Source organism: Onychomys torridus, chromosome 21, assembly GCF_903995425.1.
Source record: "Onychomys torridus chromosome 21, mOncTor1.1, whole genome shotgun sequence".
Taxonomy (NCBI): domain Eukaryota; kingdom Metazoa; phylum Chordata; class Mammalia; order Rodentia; family Cricetidae; genus Onychomys; species Onychomys torridus.
Window position 1 is genome coordinate 5,429,233 of NC_050463.1, and position 23,157 is coordinate 5,452,389.

The following is a 23,157-nucleotide window of genomic DNA, read 5'->3' on the forward strand; positions in this document are numbered from 1 at the left end:
AGTGTGTGTCAGCCGCAGGCATCCCTAGACACGAGCCAGAAGCCCCAGCTGAGACTTCCCTCTCTGCATGCAGTGTGGGAACTGGAGTTGCTGCCTGTGTGCCTGTTGAGTCCCTGGGGACCACAGGTGACTTGAGTTATCTGAAGTATCACAAGCTTGGAGCCGCCAGTCCTGTTCTGTGGCCAGAGTAGAGAGGGAGGCCTGTGAGGCTTGGTACTGCAGCCCTGAGAGCCGCGGGCCTTGTGCCCTCTACCTCCCCTCGACGAGGGCTGGGACAGTCCTGACGCTTCCCATCCCCTCCAGGTGTCCCCTCTGCCCTACCTTGTATACCTAAGTGCCTGGGGCTGGGGGATGATCCCTTGTGCCTCAGCTTCCTCAGAGCAGCCACTTGTGACCTGGCCTTGTTGCCATGTGTGGAATACTCGCCTCCGGCACCCACTCCGTCTTCCTGGGATCCCAGACTGGTTCTGATCTTGTCTCGTGCGCTCCCTTGCAGCTTGCTGCCGTGTGCCTGTGCAGGGGCACCTGTGCACAGTAGCAGTGATCAAGAACAGGTTCACGTGTAAGAGTGTCACAAAATGGGGCCCCTGCTGACTCTTGAGTGCATTGGCTCAGTTTAGAAACACACACACATACCCCGTTCAGCCCTGGCTTGTGGCCCAGTCCCCCAGTGTCTGCTGCAGTGGGGACCAACTACCACCTCGGCCGCCATGGCTGTCATGGTTGTGTGTGTGTGTGTGTGTGTGTGTGTGTGTGTGTGTGTGTGTGTGTCAGCACTAGTGTGGGTGCATTTAGATCTTTGGGGACCTGGGATTTCCTACCCTTGGGAGCTGCATCACCCACACCCTTCTTGGCCCCCACAGATCATCCCACCCAAGGAGTGGAAGCCACGGCAGACGTATGACGACATTGATGATGTGGTCATCCCAGCACCTATACAGCAGGTGGTGACAGGCCAGTCGGGGCTGTTCACACAGTATAACATCCAGAAGAAGGCCATGACCGTGGGTGAATACCGTCGCCTGGCCAACAGTGAGAAGTATGTGGCTACAAGCTGTCTCCCTGCCGCTCAGACTCCCCACTTCCTGGAGGCCCAGCTTGGTCCGTAGGGCTCCTCACCCCATCCCTGTCTCCAGGGGCTTCCCTCATCCCAGCGTGTGGTCTGGTAGCCTTCCAGTGGAGGTCCTCCAAGCTTCCTGCTCTGCAGATCTTGAGACCTTACAGTCATAACATGCATAGACACATGGTCCCCGTGTTCTCTGCTCCAACTGCCCCTGGTTCCTGAAGCTCTGGGCCTCTCCTTGCCACAACCAGCTTTGGTTTTGGGGTTGGGTTCTGAGGTGGCTGAGGTCGTACTGCCTAGAGCCCGATCTGAGCTGTTGTACTGTCCCCAGGTACTGTACCCCACGCCATCAGGACTTTGACGACCTGGAACGAAAGTACTGGAAGAACCTGACCTTTGTCTCTCCCATCTACGGGGCCGATATCAGTGGCTCTCTATATGATGATGTAAGTGTCTGTGAGTGGCTGCCACTGTGGGCTTTAGGGATGGGAGGAGAGCGGCTAGGCTCAGGATCACCCTGACTCCAGGGGCTTCCCCCACCTCCGTGGTCCTGGACACTACTTGGCAGGAATGTGCTGACTTCTGGCCCAAGCTGGCATGCTGAACAGGAGGCTACAACTTGGACTGGTCTCTGTGATGGTGGGGACTCTGGGTCCTGCCTCTTCTGACTCCTGTGTCTGTGGCCTTGCGGTCTTGGCCACCTCAGTGGTGGCTGCTGAGGTGTGGAGCTGGGAGCCCTTGGCTTGGAGCTGTAGCAGGAGCTCCGCTTGGGGGTGGCTCCTACCACCTGCACCTGCAGCCCCCCTGCTCAGGCTCAGTTGTCAAGCTCAGGAAGAGGGACCACCTCAGGGGCCCAGGGCAGAGCCACCTTGGTGCTGGCGCCTCACTGCATGGCTCTGGAAGGTTCTGCTCGTTGATGATTTGCATGTGCGTGTGCACGTGTGTGTGTGTGCACCTGCAGATAATCTTGAATGTCTTCCTCAGACTGTGGCTCTGTCCCCCTTGCTTCAGCCTCAAGGAGGGATGCTTGCCTCACGCGTGCTGGGGTTGTCTGCTCCACCTTGTTTCTTCCTTACTTTTTAATTCTGGGGGGTGGGTGCCTGCATGTATGTTTAATCCCCAGGAACTGGAGTACCACTGATGTGAGCCTCCATGTGGGTTCTAGGAACTGAACCCTGGTCCTTTGGAAGAGCAGCTGGTGCTCTTAAGCACTGAGCCATCTCCCCAGCCCCTCACCTTGCCTTATTTTCTGGGACAGGGTCTCACTGAACCTGGAGCTCACCTGCTAGGCTAGAGTGACTCGCCAGCAAACCATGGGGACTCCCCTGTGTCTGTCCAGAGCTGGGATTGCAAGTGTACACTGTTGCATCAGCTTTCTGGATGGGTGCTGGTGGCTGGGCTCAGGGTCTCCACTGAGCGGTCTCCTCGGTGTTGATTGGTTTGTTTGTTTGTTGTTTGGTTTTTAGTTGTGTGTGGTGTAAGTGTGGGCGTCTATTCTTGTGTGTGTATGTGTGTTCAGGGGCATGCGTGTCCCACTCTGTTGTAGATCTGAATTCAGGTCACAAGGCTTGGTGGCAGCACCTTCATGCTGAGCCTTCTCAGTGGCTGTGATTGTTCCTAAAGGCAGCCTCGCTTTGTGTAGCCTACATGCCATGCACTGTAGCCGTTAAAAGCACAGGGTTCAGTGGGCTCCAGTGCACCCACAGTGATATAATAGATTCCTCACCTACCACCCCACAAACAGTCACCCCCCTCCCCAGACTGACACCCAGGAGTCCATGTCTGTCTGGACACTTCCTGTTTTTAGTGTTCCACATTGTAGCCTCTTGTTTCTGATTCTAGATGTCCTCAGGGACCCTGCACACTAGCGTGTGGAGGGCCCACACAGCATGTCCTTGTCTATCTGGTGATAGACATGTGGGCTGTTGCCTACTTGGGCTCTGAGAGGTGAGGTAGCAGTGGGTGCTGCCAGGTCCATGTGGTCTGGGCTTTGTTTCTCCGAGGTCCATATCTTGGGTGCACCTCAGGGCTTGAGAGGCACTGCTGCGTAGTAGTTCCTTTTGCCAGGATGCCGAGTCTGCTGGGTGCCCGCTGCTCTCTCCATGCCTCTCTGGAGAAGTCTGTTCTAGATTCTCTGCCGGATCAGCATGTTTCTAGATTACTGAGTCGCGGGGTGTGAGTTCACCACCAGCCTGTCTGACTGCTCTGGGAGCTGTCTGTCTGTCCAGTCTTCTTTCCCTCAGTGCTGGGATGGACTGTGGGCCCTTGTGGATGCTGGGCAGCTGCTCAGAGTCACACTCTTTGTAGTTCGTGTTTGTACTTCTGAGTGCCGGGGACCACAGGTCTGGTGGTTTTCTTTCCTCGCGTGGCCTTACTTGGTAGAGTCCACATAGTCCTTTTTTTGCTTCTGTTCTTGGTGTCACATTTAAGAACCTGTTGCTGATTCCACAGACAAGAAGGGTTGGCCTTGTCCCTTTCCTGAGTGTTCAGTGGCCTTGGTCCTCAGTCTGCTGCTCTGTGAGCTGGGGTTAGACCCAGGTCAGTGGGGAGAGCCGCTGGCCCAGCATCAGCTACTGGAGAGATGCTTTTACCACAGGGGATGGTCTGGTGCCAGGGGGAGTTCTAGGTCAGTGTTGGTTATGTTTGTTCATTAAAAAGACAGGGCTGGTAAGATGGCTCCAGAGGGGAAGGGCGCCGGCCGCTAACCTGACAACCGCGTCTGATCCCAGAACAGCGCCCACTGCAGAGGGAGCTGAAGCTGTCCCTGGCTCCTCATGTCACACACAAAAGAAATCAACGGGAACAAGTTCTCGTTGAGACAGGGCTTCTCTGGAGCCCTGGCTGTCCCAGAACTCTCTCTGTAGACCAGGCTGGCCTCAACTCACAGAGATCCTTCGGCCTCTGCCTCCTGAGTGCTGGGATTAAAGGTGTGCACCACCACTGTCTGGCAACAGAAGTTCTTATAATAGATTTTTTTTTTTTTTTTTTTTTTTGGTCAGTTTTAAGTCCACAGCAAAATGGAGCAGAAAACTCAGCTTGCGGGGCTGGAAAGACGCTCAGTGGTTTAGAGTACTTCTTTTAGTTCAGGGGACCTGGGTTCTAGTCCCCGCACCACGTCAGGTGCTCCATCACTGCCTCTAACTCCAGCTCCAATGGATCCGGCCCCTGTGGGTGCTGCACTTGCACACACGCACATTTACACACAAGTAGTTGAACAATTAATGAAAGTCGCACATGGGAGCCTGCAGTCCTGTTGCCTCCCTGCCCCAGCGGTGACGCCAGGCACTCCCTGCCCCCACTCTTGTCCCTCTCTACAAGTCTCAGGACTGGAATCACGGCACAGCTTTTCCAGAGGCTTCTGCTGTCCTGCAGCCATGCGGGCTTAGGACTCGTCCATGTCCTTTCTGATTGAGGGTTTGTCTCTTTCAAGTGTGTGCCTCACCTATGCATGCGGCTCTCCCAGCCTAGTGCCGGTGCCCGAGGACAAGCTGTTCCACAAGTCCTTCCGCAGCTGGTTCTTTCTCCTCCCTTCCTGAGCCAGGCTCTCACGGAACCCAGGTTGGATTTGAACTTGCTGAGGATGACCTTGAACTCCCGACTCTCCTCTTCCGCCTCCTGAGTGCCAGTGTGCTGTGCCCTGTTCACAGTGCCCAGCAGTGCACCCTGTGTGAGCAAAGCCCTGCTCTGATGGGGAGCCCATGGGGGTCTCTTGGCGGTTTGGTCTGATTTACCCACTTCACGGGTGGCAGGAAGGTCTTAGGTCTGTGGCCATGTGTTCTTGTCTCTTGGATTTGGGCTCCCCATCTCTAGTAGGTATCTTGTGCTGTCATCTGTGCTCCCGGGGAGTGCTGCGTGAGATCAGAGTCTGGACTTAGCCCCTGCACCCGCTCCTGTCAGCCAGTGGGCCGACTTTGTGGAAGGTCCTGTCCACACACAGGCGTCAGCCGCCAAGGCCAGGCCCTGGGCTACATCTACCGCAGGCCACCGGGAAGCTTGTGGCTTGGGCCCCACCTAAAGTAGTACAGAATCTGTTACAGATGGGGAACTGAGGACCAGAGCAGAGGACTTTTGACCCAGTCATGGGGTAAATTCTCCCCGGGAGGCTGTACCTGGGTCCTATTCTTGTAGCCTATGGCGTGTCTCATGTGACTGTGCTGGTGGCAGGCAGGGCAGCAAGGCCATTGTATGCTTGGTGACCAGTTGCCATACTGCTGTGACCTCAGCAGCCTCTGTCCTCCAGACTTGGGTCTTCAGCCTCTTGCCAGGGGAATGCCCCTCCAGGGTCACGGTGTGGAGATGCGGAGATGCACCCTGGTGGCACTGGGGTGGATGAGGAGAGGTCTCAGGTGCATGCGCCTGAGGCCCCTGAGCTGCCTTAGCTGCAGCTCGCAGTGGAGAGCATGGGTTGAGGTGGGGCTTCAGCCACTGTTGCCTGCATCCTCCTGAAGCAGTCCGCTCTTGTCTGATGGAAAGTTCTGGAAGGGCTGTCATTTGGGCATGGGTTCACATGGAGACTGCCTTTCTCCTTCTGTGTTACTTAGAGGTGTGGAGTCACCTCCAAGCTATAGTTGTCCTTGGCACATGCTGGCTTGTAGGTTGTTGCCTGTATTTAGCACCTGCTATTCCAGGAAAGCTGGGGCGGCTGGTTCAGGGCCTGAGCACTTCTAGTCTGCCCATGACCCTTAACCTCTTGGGATGACCAGTTGGAGCCTGGTACCTGATGCTGACTGACATTCCTCAGTAGCCCCGTTCTACCAGGTGACAGCAGCCAGAGTGCAGGTGGGCACAGGTGTCCTGGGAAGGTTCTGCTGACCACACACACACTTGCTGTCCACAGGACGTGGTCCAGTGGAACATCGGCAACCTGAGGACCATCCTGGATATGGTGGAGCGTGAGTGCGGCACCATCATCGAGGGTGTGAACACACCCTACCTGTACTTCGGCATGTGGAAGACCACTTTTGCCTGGCACACAGAAGACATGGACCTGTACAGCATCAACTACCTGCACTTCGGCGAGCCCAAGTCCTGGTGAGTGCCGGGGTGTGACATGTGGAGAGATCTGGCCACTGGTGACAGGTTCCTGCGGGGCGCCTCCTGTTCCCCCTTCAGGCCTGGGGGAGATATGCTGGCCTAGGACCGTGGCTTTGCTGGTAACAGGTACCCACCCGCAGCCCTGTCATTCTAGGCAGCAAACCAAGGGCTGTGTCCTTGCTTGAGGCTCTGCCACGCCGATCGATGGGTGTGTCACCTGCAGACCACATCCCAGGACTTAGTTCCCGCTGGACCTGGAGGCTATGAGGTGCCAGTGTGCCAGAGTGCTCCCTCTCCATCTCCTGGAGACAGCCAACCGTCCCCTGGGCCTCTGCTCGGGTGCAGGGAACCCCGTTGTCCCCCTCAAGTGTTTTGTGCCTGGGGCCCTTGCTTTTGCAGTCCGTCTCCCTGGAGTGTAAGGTGGTGGTGGCTCAGGCCTCCCAGTGGGGCTGCTGCCTCCTGAACACTGGGCTCCGGTGCCCCTTAGATGCACCCTGCGACCACACTGTGGTCCTTGTGTCCCGTCCCCTACTGTCTAGCACCTCCCTGCAGTCCCAGGTCACCTTGTCCTCAACAGGCCTCCCCTGTGCTGCTCAGCTGTGGACGGGACTGTGTGCCGAGCCTGTGGAGGGCCACACCAAGAGTGCCCTCTTTTTGGGTGTCTCTGTACTCATACCCCAGGCACACAGTCCTCCCCGCTCCTGTGGAGTCTGGGCTCGGCCCTGGGCCGCTCTCCTTCCCTGGAGGACACTGCTGTATGTGTGCCTCCCACGTGAGCCCTGCAGCCGGCTGTCGCCAGGCTTGGGCTGTACGGGCAAGTGAACCCCAAATACTGTCCCTTTTTCTGACATTCTCATGTCTTGTGTGAGTCCCAGCACTGTCCCCTCATAGTTACCGAGGTGAGACATCCCTGAAGTGTTGTGTCTGCCGCTTCCTGGTTCCCTAGGCCCTTCGGGAGCTCTGCACCTCGCTGCCCCAGGGTCTGAGGCCCTGTGTTCCCTGGCCTGGGGCAGGACCCTTTCTCCCAGTCTGCTTCTGACCACCCTGCCTCCCTCTGAGGGTCTGTGGTGGGGAGGTGATCTCCCACAGGCCTGGGAGAAAGTCAGGGGTGCGTGGGCAACACTCTGCCAGCCGAGGCTCTCAGCTGCTTCTCCTGTTGCAACAAAATCCTCTGACAAAGGCAGCTAGCAAGAGGAAGGCTTTGCCTTGGCTCCCCTGTCATGCTGGGAAGCACTGAGGCAGATGGTCACATGACAGGGCAGCTCCTTCTCGTGTGTGGTCCAGGACCCCAGCCCAAGGGTGGCGCCATTCACAGTAAGGCAAGTGCTGCTTCCTGGAGGCCTGTCTCTCATGCTCTGGATCCTGTCCACTAGACAGACAATGCTGCCCAGTGCACTGGGCACTGTGGGCTCCTGCTGTGTTGTCTAAGCTGTGCATACCACCGACTTCTCTAAGTTCAACTGACAAGATCCCTGTTTGTGGAAGCCTGATGTAACAGTGACAGGCTGGATGGCGTCTCATGAGCAGCCTAGACTGTGCCCTCAACCCCCAGTGTGACCTCTGGCCTTTGGTGGGACTGTCACCTGTGTACACCTGTCCAGCCAGGTGACTCCTCCCATGGTGCTCTGCTACTACCTGTGTGGAGGGCAGCTGTGGCAGTTGCTACCTGGTCCCCTGGGATCCCCTGAGAAGTGATGTGGTAGCAACAAGGACCAGCGGTCTGCTCCTTGTGGCTGCATTGTCCTGCAGGGCTAGGGACACTCTGGGACACAGACAGCTTACGGGTGCTCCTGCTGCAGATCCCCACGTGTTTGTATGTGAGTGTAACTAGCATGTGCTGGGACCAAAGTCCTGCTCCTGGTGGCCACTAGGTGGCACTCCCGCGCTTCTGACAGGCAGCCATTCCCTTGCTCCCAACCTAGCTACTCCTGGATGCTGTAACCACGCTCCCTGGCTGCCTGTTGTGTTCGGCATGGGGAGACAGCCCCACTTTCTCCCCCAGAAAATAAGAGGGAAGAATAAGAGCTGCAGGCCAGCCAGGGCTACATGGGGAGGCTACAGCTCAACCAAGAGAAAAAGAAACCAGGCCAGCCCCTGGCGTGAGGCTGAGAATGGGACCTGGCTAGCATCCACTGCTTAGCTTCAGAGAGACCCCTGAGCTGTCAGGAGCCATCAGAGTGGCCGGTGAAGTGGGTGCCAGCCACAGAGAGACAGGCTGGTGGGCCAGCTGTGGACCTCTTTGGGACTAGAGCATCCCTAGTGTTGGGAAGCACTTTGGCAAAGACAGTGAGAGCCATGCTGTCTGAGGGTGGTGCTGCGACATGCATGGCCACATGGCCCTGCAGCCTGGGAGGCCTGGAGCTCCCTGAAAGGTGATGGCCACATGTGGACAGCTGTCTGTGGTGAGGGTCCACACAGTGTGCCACAGGCTGGTCTCTTTTGCCACCAGTTACCCACCCACTCCACACTGGGTGCAGGTCCAGCCTCCCCACGTCCCTGTATCCTGCTGTGACTGGAAGTGGCCATCAGGGCTGTCAGTGAACACATTGGCCACTTGTTTGGGGACCGAAAGCTCCAGCAGAGTTCAGCCTTGGTCTTGGTGAGGGAGGCCCTGTTGCCCATAAGCAAGGGTCTCCTGCTCTGAGCGTCCGTCCTGTCACCCCCTCCCACAGCAGGGAAGGGCCTTAGTTAGCTCTCTGTTGCTGCAGTAGACACCATGACCCAAAGAAACTCGGGGAGGAGGGCTGATTCCGCTTATATGTTCTAGCAGTACTCCATCATGGCAGGAAGCTGATGCCGAGGCCGTGGAGGGTGCTGCTTACTGGCTTGATCCCCATGGCTGGCTCAGCCTGCTTTCTTATAGAACCCAGGACCCCCAGGGATGGCCCCTCCCACAGTGGGCTGGGCCTTCCCTCTCCGATCATAATCAGAACACTGTCCTACAGGCCAGTCTGATGGAAGCCTTATCTCAGTGAGTTGGTTCTTCCAGGGCAGTCTAGATCTGTCACCTTGACAGCTGACCGTTACAGGATGGGACTGAACCCATGTGTCCTTGGGGACACACAGACCAGGTGTGCATTTGACTTGGGTTCTCCTCCCAGGCTATGGGCCCAGAAAGATAGGATTTCAGCTACATCTGTGTCCCCAGCTCCAGCAGGGACCTCAAAGGGGTCAGCACTACTCGGGTCCTTGTTACACCATTGGAGTTAATACATTCTCCCTCATGGACATGTGGATGCTGCTCCCTGGATGCGGCTTAAAACTGGGGAGTCCCCACTGCTGAGCCCTTCTGTCTCCCCGTTTTGTATGACAAGAGTTTTCCCGAGGAGACAGGACACACATGACTACTCACCAGGTAGAGAGCCCACAGCAGACCAAAGTACGGACACCCCCAAGTCCTGCATGGTGACCACGAGTTTTCCTGGGGTCACTGACAGGCACATGGGTGAGGGGAGACAGCTGTGTCACCAAGGCTCACCCCAGCATGGGTGACGGCTCACAGAGCTGGGAACCTGGAGTATATCACACAGCCGGCAGGGCAGAGTACAGGACAGGCTGCAGAGTGTCCTTTCCTGGTGCCTCGGCTTCCTGAGGGGACCCTCAGCTTTTATTGTTCACTCTGGTGGGGAGGGGCCTAGTGAAACTGGTCGGTTTTAGAGATTTCCTGAAGCTATTTTGAGTTGCTTACCTTCCTATTTAAAGAGCCCTCCTGCAGGATGAAAAAGGCTTCAGTCCCAGAGGCAATTATTATACCCCCCCATCAGAGCCTCTAGTGTGGGCTGTGTCTGCTTTGCATCAGCACCATGATGGGCTGTGGTGCATGAGGGCGTCTGCAGGTCCCAGCATTTTCTGAAGCTTCTCTGGGTCTGTTGCTGCCTTGGCTGATGTGATGGGGTCAAAGGACTTTGAGGTGGTGGGGGATGTGCTGCTCTGGGCAGGTGGAGTAAAGAACCCAGGCTCTGTGCAGTCCCCCAGAAACTGTTGCAGCAGATGGAGGTGGCACTTGGAGGTAGGGTGGGTCCTCATGCTTTCCACAGAAAGCTGTCTCTGGAGGAGGAGGCACACATGTGCGGCTGCAGCGTGGCCCCTGCAGACAGGGCCTTGCATGGGAAGTGAGGAGCCTGTACTTGCAGGGCTCCTGGTGGCTGCAGCGGCTGCTGCTGCTGCTCCTCCTCCTCCTCCTCCTCCTCCTCCTCCTCCTCCTCCTCCTCCTCCTCCTCCTCCTCCTCCTCCCTCCTCCTCCTCCTCCTCCTCCTCCTCCTCCTCCTCCTCCTCCTCTTCCTCCTCCTCCTCCTCCTCTCCTCCTCCTCCTCCTCCTCCTCCTCCTCCTCCTCCTCCTCCTCCTCCTCCTCCTCCTCCTCCTCCTCCTCCCTGGGTAATCTGTGACCACTGCTTAGTCAAACCCTGGGCTCTAGCCTAGGGAAGGTCACCTGCATCACCACCTAAGGCCTGAGGGGACAACTGGACCTGCTGGGGACCTATCCTGTGTCAGCCAGGGTGGTACTGGCTTGTAAGTGCCTTGCAGTCCCCATCCTCAGGAACCAAAGATGGTCCCTGCACTTCACCGTAGGCGTGACCCTCTGCAGTGGTCAGCTGCTACCAGGTTCCTCTGATGACCAAGCCAGTAGGAGGCAGCTTAGAGGCAGCTCGGCTTGCAATGGTTGGTTCTCATCTGGCTTGCATCACGTGACAACTCCCCACCCCCACCCCCCACCCCCGTCCTCTTTCCACTGTGTGACTCCTGTGAGGTGTGGATGCTCTCTACTAGGGAAGTGTAAGGTTGCTGCTTCCACCTGCTCTGCCACTCTGTCCTCTCCAGAGCACCTGGCCGTGGTGCCTGTCCTCGGCTATCCTGGGAGTTCTATGAGAGGCGAGCTGTCTGCAGAAGGGACCTCCTCTGAGCGTGGCAGCTGTCCCAGGTAGCTAACCTGGGCTGGCGGAGCCTAGCAGCAGGCTCTGGCTGTGTTGTTGTATGACTGTATGTAGCACGAATTGTTAGAAGGTCTTATTAATAAAAACAAACCTAGTATGCCTGTGGCAGGAAGGGATCTTTCTCTACCCAGTCCACATCTCAGTGGCGGCCTTGGCCTCTTGGTCCCAAAGATGCAGCCAGCTCCATGTCCCTTGACCTGTCCTGTCTCAGACACTGCAGGCGTGTGAGGCAAAAGGTCAGCCCACAGGCTGCTGTGTGCCCCCTCACACACAGAAGCCAGGAAACCCCAAATGGCAAGGTGACCAAGAGCCAGTCAGGGGTGCTCTCCAGCTGGCATTGAGGCTCTGCCCTGCAGGGGTTGGCATGCAGGCCAGCTCAACTGCTTGGTCCAGACATACAGAAGCTAGTGAGGACAGCTGTGTTATCCCTGGCCCGGCACCCCTGCAGCCTCCTATTGGGCCTCTGGCCTTACTCTGGCCCCAGCCACTCGGTCACCCCCAATGCCACTGCTCTGGCCTTTTGCTTCTTGAGATTGTGCTGTATATCTCAGCTACCTTGGGAACCTGGTGACATGCCTGAGCTCAAACTGGGGCACTGGGCCCTTGGTACAGCAAGATGAGCCCTGTGTCATTAGCCACTGCGGCACTCTGATGATGGCAGGCAATTCAGAGAATCTGGTGCACACGGCAGGGTGCGGCTCTGAGTCACAGCCTGTGCCCATTAGCTCGATGAGCCATCCCATTCCACGTCCTTCCCACTGCCGGGCCTTGCCAGAGAGGTGGTTGTAGCAGGCCTGCCCCGCAGCTGTGTCCCTGGGATTGGAGAGTCAGAGCAACCAGGACGTTGCTACATGTTGGGGCTCTCAGGGCCTCCAGTGACTGTGTCCCCAGCCTTTCTGCCTCAGAAGCACTGAGCAGAAAGCTGTCTGTATTCTTTGCCCAAAACAGGGCTGTTAACTTGCAGCAGGTAATGGAGCCTCCCTGCAATAGATTTGAGGAGCTGGAACTGAGCTAGGCTCTTGGGCCAACTGCTGAGCTGGGGGATGCCTGCGAGTTTATCTCTTTGGTTGTTATATGGCCTACTTTTTTGGTAGGGGATCCCTCTCCCTGCTCCTCTTCCTCCCTCTCTCTGCCCCCTCCTCCTCATCCTCCCTGCCCCTGCTCTTCTTCCTCCCTCTCTCTGCCCCCTCCTCCCTGCCCCTGCTCCTCTTCCTCCTTCTTTCTCTATTCCCTCCTCCTCCTCCCTGACCCTCTTCCTCCTCCCTGCCCCTGCTCCTCTTCTTCCCTCTCTCTGCCCCCTCCTCCCTGCCCCTGCTCCTCTCCCTCCCTCCTTTGATGGTGCAGGTGGGTGGGTCTGTTGACGAGGAGCTGACCATTGAGCTTTCCCATGATTTACTCTTGCCATCCATAGACCCTGTCTGCTGTGGCTCTTGGCTAGTGAAGACTGTGCCCTGTGCAGATTTGTCAGTGTCCTGCACAGTCCCCTGGCTCCTGGATTCCATCTAGAGTTGTAAAGTGTCCTAGGCTTCTCTGGGCCAGCCTGTTGTCTGACTTCTCTTGTGCTTAATGGCCTTGGTGATGTGGAGCATAGTGTGCTCTGTGGTCACCTCATCACAGGCCAGCCCTGCTGATGTCTGGCTCAGGTTGTGGCTCAGGTTGTCTGCTGGTGTCCTCTCCCCACAGGGCAACTCCCCACACTGCGCTCTGAGGTGAAATGAACTCTGTAAAACGAAATGTTTTAATTATCAGAGAATTCAAGAGAGGAAGGAGCAGAGCGGCTCTGTGCCAGGCTGGCAGCTGGGCCGACTTGAGTTCCTTTCCTTCTTCCTGGAGAGGAATCACAGATGGAGCACTCGCCTGGGGTTCCATGGCTCAGAAGCAGAGTGTATGGGCCCTTCAGGCTCTCCAGGTGGCTTACAGCAGGCCCCTGCCTCCATGCTGCATGGGAACACCCTTGCTCTAGCAGCCCTGACCTTGGAGAGACCGTCCACTGAGGAGGCCAGGCTCACCCCAGGAGTTGGTCAGTTTTGGTTTTTTTTTTCACTGATGTATTTATGTGCTTTGTGTGCATTGGTGTTTTGCCTCCATGTATATCAATGTGAGGGCATCAGATTCCCTGGAACTGGAGTGAGCTGCCATGTGGGTGCTGGGAATTGAACCTGGGTTTTTTTGTTTGTTTTGTTTTTGTTTTTCGAGGCAGGGTTTCTCTATATAGCTTTGTAGACCAGGCTGGCCTCAAACTCACAGAGATCCGCTTGCCTCTGCCTCCCAAGTGCTGGGCTTAAAGGCATGCACCACCAACACCCGGCAAAATGGGCTCTCAGATAGTTTTTTTTTTTTTTTTTTCAGCTGAGGATCGAACCCAGGGCCTTGCGCTTGCTAGGCAAGTGCTCTACCACAGAGCTAAATCCCCAACCCGAACCTGGGTTCTTTAGAACAGCCAGTGCTCTTAACTGCTGGGCCATCTCTCTAGCTTTGAGTTGCTCAACTTTTGTAGGCTCCAGATGTGCCATGGAGCCCCCTCATCCCTTCCTGTGGGACAGAGGACAGGTTGTTTCAGGGCCATGGCGTGTGTGCATGTGCACTGTCGCGTGTGTGCTATGGACTAGGCCCTCTGCAGCAGCCTCTGTCCTCTGTGCTTAGTGCTGCCGTCCTGGCTTTGAGGAGTTGAGCTGCCCCCCTTTATATCCTTGTGGTCTGTTCATCTGTCCCTGGGCTGCATGGCCTGCGAGGGCCGCTTCCAAACTTTGTACAAACAGGCTAATCTTGTCTCCAGCTGTGCGTGAGAGTTGACTCTGCCAGGGGAGCAGTGCTCGGTACACCTCCCTGCTGGGAGCTCCCCTTTTCAGGGCTGTATCAGGGTTTGCTGATGACTTGGGCTGCCCTGCAGAGGCTATGGCACAGGACCCACCACCATCACACCTGCTGTGGGTGGAGGGACACTGCCTGGCTGTGAGCCTCACTCAGAAGCGCTGTCCTTGCTTCTGAGAAAGCTCAGAAGGGCTTTTGTCCCTGCTGCTTTCCCTACTAGTGGGCCAGACCTGGAGGCCCAGCTGTAGCATAGGACTGGTGGTAGGCAGCCAGCCAGCGCTGGCCGCTGGGCAAGCCTGCAGCCTTAACCTCGCTCCAGCCTGCCCTCCACCGGGCCCTGCAGAGTTGTCCAGTGTAAATGTCAGCATACTCACCAGCACGAGGCAGTTGGGCCCCTCTAGATCTGATGTCACCTACTCTGGGTCTCTTAGCGCCCCCCCCCACCCCAGGGAACTGGTGCACTGCTGGAAGATGAGGTTGGGTCAGGAAGGAGGAGTCCCTACAGTGCAGAGTGCCTTCGAGGAAGGTTCCCTAGTATGTGGGAGGCTCTGGGACCCACAGATGTTCACAGTGTGGTCATGTCCTGTTTGACACCAGTGGCTGCGGGCACTACTAGCACGTCCCCAGTGTCTCTGGTTGGGTCTGGTGGCAGCAGATGACCCCACATTGTTTCAGCATCTTTAGGGTTAGTACCGTGACATGACAACCTCAGGTACAGGAGACCACAGGGTCTGTGTGATAGGAATGCCCCAGTCTATCTGGAACTGGCTAGCTTTGTCCCTAGTCATCGGCCGCCACTCAGGAGGTCTGTCTGGTCATCCAAGGTGGCTCTGAAGTAGGAGTCTGCAGTGGAAAGAGCCCTGTTCCCCCGCCCCCCCAGCAGTGGGTTTCCACAGCAACCACTGCTTGAGTTAGAGTGCCTGCCTTGCCTCTGCTCAAAAGTCAGTCACTGGTAGGAACAGTGTGTCCCTTTCCACATCCCTGGCTTCTGATGGGGTTAATGGCCCTGCTCAGTGCCTTCCTGCCCTGATTTTGAGAGTGGAGGACTGGGGAAGAGTTGACCCCTGTGTGTTCCAGCCACTTCTAGTGCAGGAACCTGGAGCCCCATGGAGCAAGTGGAGTGTTGCAAGGTTTCTCCGGCAGGCATACATCTGGATGTGCCGTGGGAGCCGTGGGAGCCGTGGGAGCCGTGGGAGCCGTGGGAGAGGAGTCCTTTTGATGGGCCACTAACAGTGTCCCCAGTTTGGGTCTGCACTGGCTCACCCTGGAGAGGCCTGAGTGACCGAGGGCCTGGTGCCTATGCTGCCTACCCTGCCAGCCACAGTGTCCCAGGAGTATCCCCTCTCCATCCTGAGCAGCACCCCCCACCCCACCCCCGGTTCCTTAATCCTCAGTTTTCAGTGTTTAAGCAAGTGACTGGCTTGGGAGACCAGTGCTGCAGGTTCATGCGTGGACTGTGGAGTCCAGGCTCGTGTATTTGTGTGAGTTCCTGGTTGTTTAAGCCATGGTCCAGGGTGGTGGAACACGGGAATTGGAAGCTTCTGCATGTCCACAGCCACAAGTCCAAATGCCATGCCTGCAGCACCAGGCTCCTTGCCAGCTCTGCACCATCACCAGGACCTGCCTCTCTGACCGTCTCCTGTGAACATGTCCCAAACTTTTGGCAGTGCAGGGCAGGTGCCATCCAGCTCAGGGCCACAGGTGGCTGTGTAGGTGTTGATCTTGGTCATGCACTAAAAATCATGGGGCTGGGGTAGGGTCCCACACCTCTGCTGAGCATGCAGCGTCTGCTAACTGAGATGGGTGGACATGAATGGGCCAGTGCTCACACCTCCTTCCCAGGCCCCCAGGGAGTTGTGACAGCCACAGATATCCATCCATCCCCACCCCAGCCACCAAGATGCTGTTGCCCCAACACCACCAGCTTCCCTGTGGGTGGGTGGTCCCCGTCTCCAGTTCTCTGTGTTCTCCAAGCCAGCTCTCTTGATCCCCTGTGTGTTTCAATAAAAATGTCATTACAAGAAGCCATTGACACTGCTGGTGTGTGACACCAAATTCTACCGCCTATTGTCCCAGAAAATGATCCATTAGAGATAAAGCCAGCAGCTCAATAGTCTCCACCCTGGGAGCAGCCTTCCCGGTTCTGGCTGCCGCTGCCTTCACTCAGTCTCTGTCTGTACCACCCACGCAGGCGATGAGAGATGGGATTCCCCAGTGCAGGCAAGCCTCGCTTGTGCCAGCTAGGCCAGGCAGTTCCTGGCTAGAAGCCCCTTTTAGCTCAGGTGAACTGAACCCCTTTTTGCAGCAGTGGTCAAATTGGGGTACACAGAAGCCTGTGTCCTCATATGGAGCTGCTTACAGCCCCCATGTGCCTTTCCCTTGTGTGTCAGATCCTCCGTGGCCTCTCTGTAGGGTGGGCAGTGGGTGGATGACAGTGTCAGATCCTCCATGGCCTCTCTATAGGGTGGGCAGTGGGTGGATGACAGTGTCAGATCCTCCGTGGCCTCTCTGTAGGGTGGGCAGTGGGTGGATGACAGTGGGTTTGCCAGTGTGCCTTTGGTGCCCAGATGCCTGAGTTCAAGGGTACCTTGAATACCTGTCCAGGTTTTACTCTGACCTATGGGGTCCCTCCTTTTGTGACTCAGCTGCAGTGACCTCTTTAGTCACATCAAGATGTCCCCTGTACTTGCTCTCCAGGTGTCCCTGGCTGTGGCTAGGGTGGGGGTTAGCCTTTCTCACTTTTGCCATTGGTGTGACCACAGGCCTCAAAGACCCTGGGGGGAGGGTTGTCTTCCACTCTTGTCTGCATTCCTGTTGCTAGGGACACAGAGGACAGGTGACCTTGGACTCCATGCAGCATGGGTTTACCCCTTGATCAGCCCCGTGCTCTCGGAGGCCCTTCTGCTGTGGGCAGTGCACGGGTGCTGAGGCTGCTCCGGGCCTTTGCTCTTGTGTCTCATTCCTGCTCCGCCCCTTTGCCTGGTGCCCCATGTGGAGCTGCTGAGGTTGTCTGGGACGGGCCGCTCACCCACCTCCCTCTGTGGCCTGACCACTTCCTCAGTGTGGCCCTTACTACAGCAGGAGCGCCCAGGAACAGTCCTGCCCTTCCTGGCTGTCTGAGGCTTTTATGTGGAGTGGTCTCTCTCTCTTTCATCTGAGACCTCACTCTGTAGCCCAGGCTGGCCTTGATCTCATAGACACCCACCTCCCTCTGCTTCCTGAGTGCTGGGATTAAAGGTGCCTCACCATGCTCGGCCGGCCTGACGTCTTGTACAGGTTTTGTCTGGAGCAGTGTTCCGGCCGATTCCCTGCTGTGGCTGGCCTGGGACCCGACATGGCCCTCCCTGTTGACAGCGTCGTTTTTGTTTGTCCCTCCTTTCTCCTTCACTAAGGACTCTGCCAGGGCCCCTAATTCCGGTTGTTAACCCCTGGATTTCTCCCCAGCCACAGCCTGTCTTCAGGGGCCAGGGCTGCAGCTTTTTCCAAAGGGAGGCCTGTGACCTGGTGCTTGCTTCTGTGATGGGCCCAGGCCATGTGAGGTTCTGTGTGCAGAGCCAAGATGTTTAAACAGCCCTCCTGAGGGGTGACACCACACTCATCCTAAGGTCCTGTGTGCGGGGGATTTGATGTGATCGTCCGATCCGTGATCGTCAGATACGACTCCACTATCTTTGGCCTTTGAGTCTCATAGTGCAAGCAGAGGTCCACCTTGGGGCTTGGGCAGCTTCAGGCTCATGGGGAGGGAAAGCCATCCTGCTGGGCCGGCAAACCCCAGAACGGGGGCTGCCCTGTTCTCAGCCCAGGGGGCTTTGTGTCTGAGGGTGGCCATGACAGGTCAGCTCTTGGAGCTCTGGAGAGCCGCTGCCATGGAATCTACAGAACATCCAGGGGTATGATGAGAGCATATGTGTGTGCATGTATGTGCCAGGGGCCTTCGTGTGGCATGTGGCCTGGCCTCTGGCGGAATGAGAGTGCCCTGTCCCTGTTGCTGTTGTGTGGAGGTCCTGCCTGGTGCTGCACAGGCACCGTGGCGTCACTGCCCTCATCTTAGCTGCGGGCACTGCACAGGGCACCCCATTGCCTGCCGCTTGGCACGCAGCCTCAGTGTTGTCGCCATAGCCCTGAGCTCAGCTGGAGGATGGTCTCCTGTCCCCAGCTCAGAGCCGTCAGTGAGGACTGAGCAGGATGCTCCCCAGCAGGGCCTGGGAGCTTGGGGCTCAGGTGGGGCTAAAGGCCTGGTGAGGTGCCTTGCCTGTGGGAGCCAGACAGAGGCCACCAAGGCCAGAGGGCTTAGAGCACATCAGAGCATCTGGGACGTGTGGCCATGGCTCACTGTCACCCTGGTGAGGGCTCTGTGCGAGCCTGCTCCCCACCAGCCTTGTGCCCCTTTCTGACAAGTCATTTAGTTCTTAACTGGTGAGGCTTTTGCTTATTTATTCTCGTTGTTCTTGATAACAATTCTGAGCCATTAGAGGGGAAAATTATATTCAGAAACACTGTTTCTTGCTTTATTTGTTTGATGATTTAGAGGGATGGAGAGCAGCGCATACGCTGGCTTTTATAGTCTGGTAATTATTCACATCCATCAGCCCTTCCGGGGGATAAACAGAGCACCGCGGAAATGGCACTATTAATAGTAGCCTCCTCCGTGGGCGGGAGGCAGGCAGTAGGGCAGGAAGGGAGACCAGTGTGTCCGCTGAGGCCTCTTTACCCTATTGCACCAGGGCTCAGCTGCTCAGTTCCACCCACAGGGCTGGAGACCCATGGCACCCTGAGGCCTTGAGATCCCCCCACTTACTTGAAACCTGTACTGTACTCTCAGGGCCAGGTGCCGCGTGTCCCCCAGCTGGCCTGGGGCTGCTCAGCACTACTTAACAGCGTAAGCCTGGCACAGAGTTTATAACGCCCCTCCCCTGGCCTCATGTTGAGGCACCTGGGGCTTCTGTGTCTCCAGTGTGCCCCAGACCAACTTTCTCCGCGTGGCTCAGTCACTCCCAGAGTCAGCCATGGTGGGTGCAGACAGGGCTGAGTCACACTGCTCGTGCCCTGGCATGAGTTTGTGGGTTCAGCTTAGGTTTAGGGGAGGCAGGACTTGCCTTAAAGGTAAGGAGCCAGGTCAGCTATCCTGTCCTTCCTGGACACCCTAGCTCTTGCTTCCGTCTAGAACCTTCAGTCCAAACTCGCCCTTGCCCTTACTCAGGCTTGTTCGCATAGTGTCATGAACAACTAATGGGGGAGAGTGGCCACAGCCAGCACACCCTCTAGGGCTGCAGCTGGAGCAGCCCACACTCCCCCAGAAGGCTCTGCTTCTCTGCTTCGTACCTGAGTCTGTTTCCCAGGGGTCCCTCAGTATAGCCCCCCCATATGCAGGCACAGAGCTGGTGTCTCCTGATGGCCAGTGCAGTCTCCTAGTACGGTTGCCAGGGAAACCAAGTTCATAACGCGTGCTAGAGACACAGATCAGGGTTCTCTGCTGCAGGTCTCCTGGAAGTACTTTTTGTGCACAGCAAAGGCTTTAGAACATGGAGGCAGGTGCCAGGGGACTATGGGAACTGTTCAGAAGGATGCAGCCTGCCTGACATGAGGTCTCTGACCTATGCATCTCCTAGGAAGAGCCAGCTAAACCTCAGAATCTTAGGGCTTTGAATGGCCTGCTTAGTGTCCAACTCAAAGGCTCCTTGTAGCCTCTGAAGAGTCCTCCTGGACCCAGTACACAGCCCAGGGCAGCCCACAGTGTCCACAGAGCCCAGCCTGCTGGAAGCTTCTCTGCCGTGCTGAAGCACCTCAGGATGGCTTAGTCCAGGCAGGTATAGGTTTCTCAGCTATTAGTGGAGACAAGGGCAGTCAGTCCTAGAGGAGCAGGTGTAAGACACATGGGGCATGTGGATGTGTGTGCATGTTTGTGTACATTGATACAGGTGGGAGAGAGGTGGGGGTGCCAAGGTGGGCAATATGCAAGCAGTGACCAGAGCTGACACTAAGAGAGCCTGGATCAGTCTGTGACAGTGACTGCTGCCACTGTGCAGATGTGATGCTATCTGGTGCACAGCTGCTAGGGCATGGCATATTGATGCTGTGGGGAGTTGGACCTTGTGGTGGGGGCACTTGCTTGTACTGTAGCTCCAAGATGGAGTCATGGTGCTGAGGTGGCTCCTGATCCTTGGCAGGGTGGTGCATGGTTCCCAGCCTAGACTGCCCTTTGCAAAGCCAAGCCTGAGTGTCAGTGATGCCCCAGCACAGAGCTGGCCCAAGCATAGGTGTGGTTCTTGTGGGTGTGGGTATGGAGCCACTGAGGGTTTACTCTGGGAGCCCCACAGGATCCATGGGAAGGTTGACTCTGCACGTGGCTGTGGCCCCCCATAGCTGTCCTTCAAGATGGGCCTGGCTGCCCTGACTTCTGCAGCTTCTTCCAGGCTTAGGGTCGGACCCTCACTCTGGCCTCAGCTTGGGGATCAAGGCGTTTGTTGGCGGTGGCCTTCGGCTGGGCAGCTTTTGTGGCCTCATCTGACTGTAGCGAAGCATAGTGGCTCCCAGTACTGCTGCTCCCTGCCACCTGTCCACAAGCTTGTCTCCCCAGGGCCGCCCTTCTGCACCCCTGGCTAGCGGCCTGCAGGCTGCACTTCCTGATAACGCCAGGCGTGTTCCAATGTATTAAACTTCCAGCAGCCGCCAGATTCAATTAATCTTATCTTTACAACTCCTAATTACAGGCACTAATTAAGTGGAAGGCACTGTGGACTGGGGATGCCGCATTCATCATTGCGGCCAGAGCTGGGAATTGGTTCCTTCCAGGCCTCGGGTGGCTTCCCAGAAGCCTGCCCCCACCCCTACGGCTCCCAGAATCACAGTGCTTTGAGCTGTGAGGAACTCAGCATTGCTGCATGAGAGATAAGGGACCTGGACAGAAGCGTGACCTCAGCTTGTCCAGACATGGAAATTCTGGAGTAACCCTGCAGCTGAGCATGCCCAGGTTTCCTCAGACAGAGTTCTGGGAGTACCTGAAAATTCCTTATTGTGTCCTCTGTAGATGCAGTGACAGGACAGTGGCTGAGTCTCCCACCACCTTTTTATTTCATTGGAAAACTCAGTTCTGGGCTGTTTTGGGCTTCCTCTGCCTTGGCTCCTGCATCCTCTTGTGTCTGAGCCCTGAAGGGTGCCGAGCCACACCCCAGCCTTCCTGCTCCACTCCAGGAGCTCCCCCAGTGTGACAGCCTGTGTCTGGCCAGTGTGACTCCCTGCCTTACGGTTTGGTGGTGGACAGCCCTATCTGCTGTCTGAGTGTGGACTGCACTGGCCAGAGGTCCTGGGCTCTGATGTGCCTCCCTTCTCTCATAGGTACGCCATCCCACCGGAACACGGCAAGCGCCTGGAGCGCCTGGCCATAGGTAGGTATCTGAGCCCCAATGGGACAGGGACAAAGATGAGATAGGCAGGTGGCCCATCCAGGTGAATCTCACTGTGCCTGTCTCCTGGTCACACGACAGCCCTGCAGTCACCCCTCAGGGCCCTCTCCCTGGGTGATGGCAAAGCTTTGGGTACTGGCTGTCAGAAGGGAACTAAGCAGTCAGGGCTCAGAGAGCAGAGGGGATCTGACTAGAGACACTATATGTGTTTGGTGGGGGAGGGGAGAGGCGTGTGACCTTGATCTCCTGACTCCAGGACTCCTAAGTGCAGGGAAAGACATCACAGTCACCTAGTCCATGGGGCTGAGCGACAGCATGGCCTTGCCTGGCTCTCTGAGGTCCGTGGGAGTGCAGCTCAGTCTTCCTGCAGTGACACCCTCAGATGGGGGTGCAGCAAGCCCTGTTGACAGCCCTGCTCACCGCAGGCCATGCCTACCCAGACTGGTGAGGACTCTCCGTCCTCCTGCCTCAATCTAGGGCATGCTGGGACAAGCATGTGTACCATACTGAGCTGTTCCTTCCTCCCACCATGCCCTGGTACGGGATGGGACCCAGGGCCTCGAGCTGCCACTGAGCTGCTTCCAGCCACATTGGTTTTTCTTTTGTTGGCTTTGTTTGTTTTTGTTTTTTTCCAGATAGTTTCACTGTATAGCCTTGACTGCCCTGGAACTCACTCTGTAGACCAGGCTGGCCTTGAACTCACAGAGATCCACCTGCCTTTGCCTCCTGAGTGCTGGAATTATAGGCATGCACCACTACTACCCAGCTTTTTGTTGGCTTTTTGAGACAGAGTTTTGCTAAGTTGCCCAGGCTGGTCTCGAACTCTCTTTGTAGCCCAGGCTGGTCCTTGAACTCAAAATCCTCCTGCCTCAGCCTCCCAAATGCTGGGGTGACAGGCCCGTGCCACCATGCCCAGCTCACTTGTTCCCTTCATCAGGTGTAAATCTGTATGTGGGAACCTCAGACACACACATTGAGAGGTGTGAGTCCTGGCTACTTGAAAGGTCTGTCTGTCCTCCGTCATCCCCAGAGCAGCCCTGACCCAGGTGTCATTTTCTGCTAGCCAGGGCTGTCAGGACCGAGATGGACTAGCTAGTCATATAGCCCTTCTGATGGCCTTGGTGGGCAGTCAGGTCTGTGGCAGCTCTGAGCTTCTGGAAATTCTCAGCTGTGCAGCCCCTCAGGAAGGCTAACCTGGGTCCTTTAAGACCCATCTCCTGGAAACCCACAGCTGCAGATGGAGCCCTAGATATCTCCTACTGTAGTGTTCACAGTGTGGACTTGAGTGGGCCCCTAAGGCAGTGCTGGCCACTGCTTCCCAGCCCCACTGTGCCCAAGCACCACAACCTTGGTCGTTGTAAACAGCCTAGAAGGCACCTCCACAGTTTAGAGTCCATAGGCATGGCACAGGAGTTCTGCAACCCACCATTCTAGAGGCCCACGTCCCTCAGCTCTCCACCCCTTCTTCCTAGTTCAGTGCCATCAGTACAGCATCTCCCATGTTCTCTGTCTCTGCCCCACCCCTGCCTCCCTCTGAGGGCCCATGAGGATACTGGGCCCAGGGTGATCTAGGATGCTCCCGGCTCAGGGTCTTTCATTTGGGCCAACTGCAGAGTTTCTTCTGGCTCTGGAAGTGATGCCACAGGTCCTGGGGAGTGTCCTGAGCGAGCTGATGCTACGTATGTTCCTCTGCTCACAGTTTCTGCCTGGCCCTGCTGACAATGACAGTATCTCCTCTGCATGTGAGGTGGTCCAGTGAGCCAGGCTCAGGTGCTTCTTGCTCTGTGGCCTCCTCTAGAGACAGTGAGGCTGACCTCAGAATGATAAATGGTCAGGATCTCGGTGCCCTCTGTCCACCCCAGTAGCCACATCCCCATTTCCAGTGCCAACAGGAGATGTAGGTAGCAGCTTGCC

General features: G+C 56.7%; 1 protein-coding gene across 7 annotated transcripts in view; it reads left to right on the forward strand.

Moving 5' to 3' along the window:
- Positions 1 to 23,157, forward strand: part of Kdm4b (lysine demethylase 4B) — a 91,331-nt gene that overhangs the window by 29,061 nt on the left and 39,113 nt on the right. For all 7 annotated transcript variants that reach the window (XM_036171412.1, XM_036171411.1, XM_036171413.1 and 4 more), the window contains 4 exons: positions 864 to 1,039; positions 1,395 to 1,509; positions 5,901 to 6,094; positions 21,176 to 21,225. In XM_036171412.1, the coding sequence (XP_036027305.1) occupies positions 864 to 1,039; positions 1,395 to 1,509; positions 5,901 to 6,094; positions 21,176 to 21,225 (535 nt within the window). The remainder of the gene's footprint in view (positions 1 to 863; positions 1,040 to 1,394; positions 1,510 to 5,900; positions 6,095 to 21,175; positions 21,226 to 23,157) is intronic.